This window comes from Castanea sativa, chromosome 1 (assembly GCF_040712315.1).
Source record: "Castanea sativa cultivar Marrone di Chiusa Pesio chromosome 1, ASM4071231v1".
Classification (NCBI taxonomy): Eukaryota; Viridiplantae; Streptophyta; class Magnoliopsida; order Fagales; family Fagaceae; genus Castanea; species Castanea sativa.
The window spans coordinates 26,509,673-26,516,603 of record NC_134013.1 but is presented as its reverse complement, the minus strand read 5'-3'; the positions used below and the strand labels follow the sequence as shown (position 1 = coordinate 26,516,603).

The 6,931-nt window shown below is 33.5% G+C and overlaps 1 protein-coding gene across 1 annotated transcript; it reads right to left on the bottom strand.

The window, feature by feature from the left end:
* Window positions 1-563: 563 nt before the first annotated feature.
* LOC142621353 (uncharacterized) lies at window positions 564-4,869 on the bottom strand. The gene is made up of 6 exons (XM_075794676.1): window positions 4,801-4,869; window positions 2,822-2,951; window positions 2,531-2,700; window positions 1,449-1,740; window positions 1,118-1,284; window positions 564-877 (listed from the first exon to the last, which is right to left on the bottom strand). The coding sequence occupies exons 1-6, from the start codon at window positions 4,829-4,831 to the stop codon at window positions 720-722; spliced, it is 948 nt and encodes a 315-aa protein (XP_075650791.1). The 5' UTR covers window positions 4,832-4,869; the 3' UTR covers window positions 564-719.
* Between the last annotated feature and the right edge of the window lie 2,062 nt (window positions 4,870-6,931).

Genomic DNA, 6,931 nt, shown 5'->3' with positions numbered 1-6,931 from the left:
GTAGAAAGTATTATGCTTATGTATTTTATCTTACATTATCGCCCTTCTATATGTTTGGGAGTAGTATTAGGATGGGTGACCTCCTCAGAGGTCCTCGTGTTGCATTGCAACCCCCATTTTTATTCTAGATAAAAAAAAAAATTATAAAAAATCTTGATCCCTCTCTTAGGGTTTGTTGATTCTCTCAATTTTCTTATACCATTCAAGAATTTTTGTCTTATTTTATGAATAATTTTTCTATAAACATTGAAAAGTTCTAAATAGTAAGAAATGAGATTATTTATGCATGTTTGCATATCGCAATATCATTCCAAATTACTTAAATCGAACTAATGATGATGATGATGATGATGATGTTTCTTCTTACTTGTTACTAATAACAGGGATTATTTGGTATCAAAGTCTTTTTCTCTTTTTATTACTTGTTGAGTTTTGATAAGTTACAAGAAGAGATGATATTTGAATCAGAGCTTATCGGCAACTCTGTCGTGTCATATCGTCACAAAATTAATGTATAAAAACAATTTATTGTAATTTTCCACACAAAATGTATGTGAAGGAAATTTAGGAAAGAAAAGATGAAAATATATATATAGTACACACCAAGAACTGACAAAACAACCAACAATTGGGTTGATGCACATGGTGCATGCCTCCAACCCTATCGTTCATAAATCATATGATTTCAAATTTACATCTTATAATTTTGCACTACAAACTCAGGGTGTTGTTTTAACCACTGCAAGTATTGCGACCTCTGCTTCCACCACGAACGTGTCCTTCACCAGTAAACCCATGTTGGTCAGATTGGAAGAACCGATTGAGATGAATCGGTCCCAACCATGCACATAGTCTGAGGCACTAAACCACCTGCTAACTGCAAATAGTAAAAGAAGGATCTTAGCTAATTTTCAGAATTCCATTCCCATTTATGGTTGTGCCGTGTGCGTGTGGTTCTATACCACATCTTAAGTTAACACCTATATATCTTGCTTCAAAACTTGACAATTAATAACCTCTGATGTCTTATCAAAGCTTGATTTTATGGCATCACATCCTCAAAGAAAAAACACATACAAACAAACAAACAAACAAAGCAGCTGAGGCTAACAATTACGTTTAGCGGAAGGATGCCTGCCATTTATTTGGTCCAGGATGCGCATCGTGAATTCCGCAAAAATTTTCATACCAGCAGACAGGTTTGATTTATTAGCCAGAGCCAAATTCAGAGAATTATAGCTGCCCATTCCAATGCCTTCTCCATTGGGACCGAGCCATATCTGCCTGCAACAATCAGCATGAAAGGTGTATTATCAACATATATATAACCTCTGGTATCTCATGCATATATATTTGACAATCAGCATATACATCTCTCACACACACAGACAAACACTTAAGGGGTAGCGGAAAGCCAAGAAAGCTGATCATAATTCATAAATAAGTACCATTTATAATTTCCAACATTGAATAAATTTGAGTAATAAAAATCTCCGGTCAACTTAGAGTAGTTCTCGATTCTGAAGACAAACTTGTTTGTAATGGACTCCTTTATTAGTTCTAGACACTCTCCTTTGTCCATGCTTGTTTGCTTACTAACAAAGACCTCCGCACCAAACACGCACGTGTCATCAACAAGATATCCATTGCTGGCATCTTTAAAAGTTTTGAGCGGAATGACTTTATCATAGCCCCACTCAAACTTTATTCCACGAAAGCGCCTTTCCCTTTTTTTGGTATCTATAGGCAATACATTGTGACAAAAATAATTAGCAAAGAGCAAATGCTTTGTATTTGCATGAGATAGACGTTGAGATTTTATTGCGATCAAGGAAAACAAAAATTTACAAAACGAATAAATATTTTGTCATTTAATGTGGAAGAAAAAACTGAGAAATTGATGCGCTTCGATAATATCATTAAACTGAGACATTGAAGATGTGTTAACTATACAAGAATACTTGGACCCAAAAAAAAAAAAACCTAGACAAGAATACATAAACAATGCGTCATTAGTTCCCAGGAAAACAGTTAAAGTTGAAGTTTGAAGAGAGTTAACCCCGTACAACCATGAAAAAAAAAAAGTTGTATGAGCTAAGAGTAAAAGTTGATTCAAGCTGAGAGAACAAAAAGTAGTAAAAAAAATACCAAAAATAACATTAATGGAAGTAGTACCAAATGGTTATAATGTGTGATCAAATGTATTTATATTATTGTAATATAATGATGTATGTGTTATATCCTTATTGGATGGTGTAAATCCTCCTTATAGAATTCAATCTCTTAAAAAAAAGTACTAGTAAAAAACGACATGTCAATTAAGAGAGACAAAGAATATAACTTCAAATATAATAAAATGAAATAAAAGAATAAAAGTGATTTGTTGAGGATTTATAGCCGATCCCAAAACATTTTGAACCAAGCCTTTATTATTATTGTTATTATAAAGTCATGTCAATAATTATGAAAAAAGTTATAAAAAAAAATGGTTATCTCCTCAGACTTTTTGAGTATGCAAAGAGTGGCATACCTTCAATAGTCAGGTAGTTATCCCTGATCTGATCATGCAAGAAAAACCGGAAAATTGCATGCACTTCCCAACCAGGAGGGCGTAAATCTGCTGCTTCAATTGCCAAGTAGAGAGAGATGTGCTCGGTTACATTCTTGTCCTTGTTTCCATTGGGGTAGATAACCAATTTCCTGTAAGAAAATCCCTAATTGGTTGATGCATTTTAACGATTACATGAAAATAGTGATAATGAAAGGACGTGCCCCTGTCAAAAGGTAACTATGGCTTGCTACAGAGAAAAAGAAAATGTACCACTTGTAACCTCCAGATTCAAATTCCCCCGTTTCATATCTTTCCATTGAATACTTTGCAAGTAATGAAAATGATTTTATTTTGACTGTGAAGTGCATTGTTGGTGAATCTGTAGTAGATCTTGAAATGTCTGCAAATTGTGTTCACAAACATAGGAGGTAAGAGCTAATATATATATATATATATATATAATATTTCCAATCATGTAAAATGAGATGATCCTATGATAGGGTTGTTTGGACATCTTAAGGAATATGAAAAAGCCTCTTGTATTTGTGCATGTGCATGTGCATGTGCGTTACAACATTCAAAATTTGTTGTGAAATAAGAAGACATCTCCCCTATTATCACCATGTTTGTGCAGTACATCAGGTTATAAAAAATCCTCATAAATGTTTCTTTAAGATGAGTATTTAAAAAATTGAACTCCTCAATCTCTCTTCAAATCCAATGAAAATCACAGTACTCCGAGTCAATCCAAGGAAATCAAAATGTCTCAGAAATGAACTACAAAAAAAAAAAAAAAACATATATTTTATATGCAATCTCATAAAGGAGCCAATCATTTTAACTCTTTTGCATTATTTTCTTTTGGTCCTTTTTTGCTAAATATATATTCGGCTTTTGAAAATTATTTTGTTACAAAATCTCTTTTGCAACTTATTTAGTTATGTAGCCTCTTTTTTTAACTTAATTTTTTAAAAGTTGAGTTTTAGCATGAAACTCAATTTTGCTAAATTCAAATTCTATGCAATTCAATAAAACATAGAACTAGAGTTTGAGAAAATTGAGTTTCAAGTTTGCCACATATTACTAAGGTTGCGTTTGGTTCGACTGAAAAGCATTTTCGAGTGTAAAATAATTTCAAGTAAAAATATTTTCGGGAAAGGAAAATAATTTCAAGTGTTTGGCAATATTCTGAAAATGCAAATTTTCTACTAATTTTTCACATTTTCTCAGTTATTTTTTCAGCTTCCAAACAAATTTTATATCAAAAAATCCACCAGCACCCCCACAGCACCCACAGAAAATCCACCAGCACCCACGCACCAGCACCACACTACACAAAAACCACCAAAACACCACCACCCACACCATTGCAACAACAACAAAAATATCAGAGATCAAAAGCCACCAAAACACCACCAAAAGCCATCAAAATCAGAGATCAAAAGCCACAGAGATCGATAACAGCGGCCAAATCGGTAACGGTGGTTCAAGCTTAGGGCTTTGGGAGACGAGATCGGTGGTTCGATCTAGAGGCGGTAGCGACGACGGGGGTGGGTGGTGGGTTGTAGATCAGTGACATGCGATCCTGCGAGCGATCTCGCAACTCGATCTCGCTGACACGAGCTCGACGATGCGTCTGGGCTTAGGGCGGTGGTCTGAGCTCTACAGCGCGAGCTCGATCTCACTCTCTCTTCGTGGTTGTTCTCTCTCTCTCTCTATCTCTCTCTCTCTCTCTCTCTCTCTGTTTTTAGTCAGGAAAATCCAATTTGAAGGTAAAATAAGAACGGATTTGATTTTCCATCAAAGAATGGCTATTTTACGGTCAAACTGTAAAATAATTTCAATTGACTAAATTTTCTGTGCCTACCAAACACACAACATGGTGTAAAACAATTTCCTGAATTGCTTTTCAGCCAAAACAAATGCAGCCTAAATTGCATAGAACTCGATTTCGGAAAAATCGAGGTCTACTTTAAACTTGATTTTGAGAAAGTCAAAGAGTACATAACTGAATAAGTAGAGATAGAGATTTTTTAACAAAAGAATTTACAAAGACCAAATATTTAGCAAAATAAATACCTTTGGATTTGAGTTCTAAATTGATATGGTGGCAATTGTATAAAGGGGCTAAGTAGCATAAAGGAGTGATATAACTAGTCAAAGGGTTTCATTCATGCAAATAATGCTTCCATATGTAAAAACTAAAAAGACAAATAGAGACTAAGAACATAAAGATTTATGTAGTATACCATCTGGGTTTTCGAAGATAAGATTGGCCATGATAAAGAAATTGACCAGAGAGCTTTGTAGATGCCGTTCACAACAATAAGATTGGATTTTTTTTCTGCTTATAAAGGCAGAGAGAGAAGCTGTGTTATTCCTAGCTGAAAAGTGTTTACAAGGATATTTGTTATCTGTTATCCTTTCCTTGAAGGATTTCATTTTGTAGAAGGATAAGCATCGATTCTCGGCTTGTAGGTGTTTTCCTAAAATTTTAAACTATAGTACGTACATAGATAGGAGCACGCATTCTAATTAGCAAACGTAAAACCCTTTCCAATCTCCATTGACACGGCTATATAATGCCAAACGCTTATCGTTCATTGTCAAAACCACAGACATGTCGTTTATCTTGATTGCTCATGTATATACTATTGGATGTCATACATTGAATATATATATATATATATATATATATATATATATATATATATAGACACACACACAAGCACACGCACGCGTGCTCGCTATAAAAACTTAGAAGCCAACATAATAACTAAATAATTTAATATTATAATTACTTTTTTTGTTATATACTTAAGAATTATTACATCAATTTATGCGGCTAGTGTAATTAAAATTATATGTATTGGCGAGTGAATTGTAGAACGTGTTTGGTCAAGTCGTTCAACCTGGTTTTTTTTTTTTTTTTTTAATTTTTAGAATCGTGGGCCCCACTAGTATGATAGTTGTTTGGAAAGTATTTTCAGTTTTTAGCTTTCAATAGACTAAATCCAATTTTCACTATGTCAAAACAAAAAAACAGAAAGAAGTTTTTGGTGTTTTTTGAAGATTGAGAACCAAATTTAGTGGCAATCTTGTAAATAAACCGAAAAGTTGTGTAGCCCACACCATGTGTTGTCTCATTCAAACTCAACAAACAACAAATGGTAATCCCTTATCAAGTCTCACTCATCTAACACCGAGCCTAGTCCCCTTTCCTACCATCGACCTTGGCCATTGGTAAGCTCTCTCTCTCTCTCTCTCTCTCTCTCTTTTACACACCCAGCTCACCACAATCAGCAAAACATTGTTGACCCTTGCCACCACCTAAAACCTTTACTCTCTAAGGCCCGAATTTGGTACTGTGTGTGTGTGCACACGCATGCACACGCTTGGATCCACCAATTTTGGGTTTTTTAGGTTGGGCTTTTGCTAATTGAGTTTTAGCTTTAGCTTTGGCTAATTAGGGTTTTGCTTTGGCTTTGGTGGCTCTCTTGGTCACTGTGAGAGGAAGAGAGATAGAAAGAGAGTTGTGTTCATAATATGCAAAGGAGCTTGAATGAGATTATGGGAAGAAGAGGAATACAGAGAAGAGAAGAGATATAATTGGGCTTATACTAGATGACTATTGTTAGTGTTAGAAAGTACAACATTTCCTTAAAACTGAAAAGATCTAACCCGAAGTAACATTTTTAGGTTTTCTCTTCTTGAAAACTTGTTTTAAAAATCAATATAATATCTAAGAACTGAAATGTAGCATTTATTATTGTTGTACTCTTTTTTTTTTTTTTGGAAACTTGTTGTACGTCCTTTAAGCCACATCAATGTAGCATTTCAGTCCATTCAAACCACTTAGTCCAATTCAGTCCACTTTGGTCCATTTCGGTCCAATGTAGTCCACTTCAGTCCATTCAGTCTATTTTGAACTAATTTGGCCTTAAATTGATTCTTTTTGTGGGTTGCCTTCTAAGTTTTAGGCTAAAAATATAAACAAAATAGGCATTAGAAATTAGAGATATATTTCCTAAAAAAACAATAAAAATAATACATATTCAAAAAATTATCTTAAAATTCAAGTTAAAAAAATATGGGCATTACACTTATATTTGAGAAAAGAAATTGGTACAATTCTTAAGTTATATAATAATTTAAATTTAATGTAACATGTTACATGTATTCTATGGAATAAGGGTGTACATTTTTTATAATATTCTTGAATATGTTCAAATTAGTCAACCGATTATGGTATATTTATAAAAAAATTATTTTAATAACATCGTCTCCATTTATATAAAAAAATATTGTAATTATGTAATTTAAATCTTTTTATTAAATTGTGTTTATATATATATATATGTATGTATGTATGTATGTATG

What these genes read in the sequence shown, in the direction of transcription:
- LOC142621353 (XM_075794676.1), bottom strand. Translation starts at nt 4,831, where the DNA reads ATGGCCAATCTTATCTTCGAAAACCCAGATG. An exon ending in TATCTTCGAAAACCCAGATG is followed by an intron (nt 2,952 to 4,800) that starts GTATACTACATA and finishes CACAATTTGCAG; the next exon opens with ACATTTCAAGATCTACTACA. An exon ending in CAGGCATCCTTCCGCTAAAC is followed by an intron (nt 878 to 1,117) that starts GTAATTGTTAGC and finishes TACTATTTGCAG; the next exon opens with TTAGCAGGTGGTTTAGTGCC.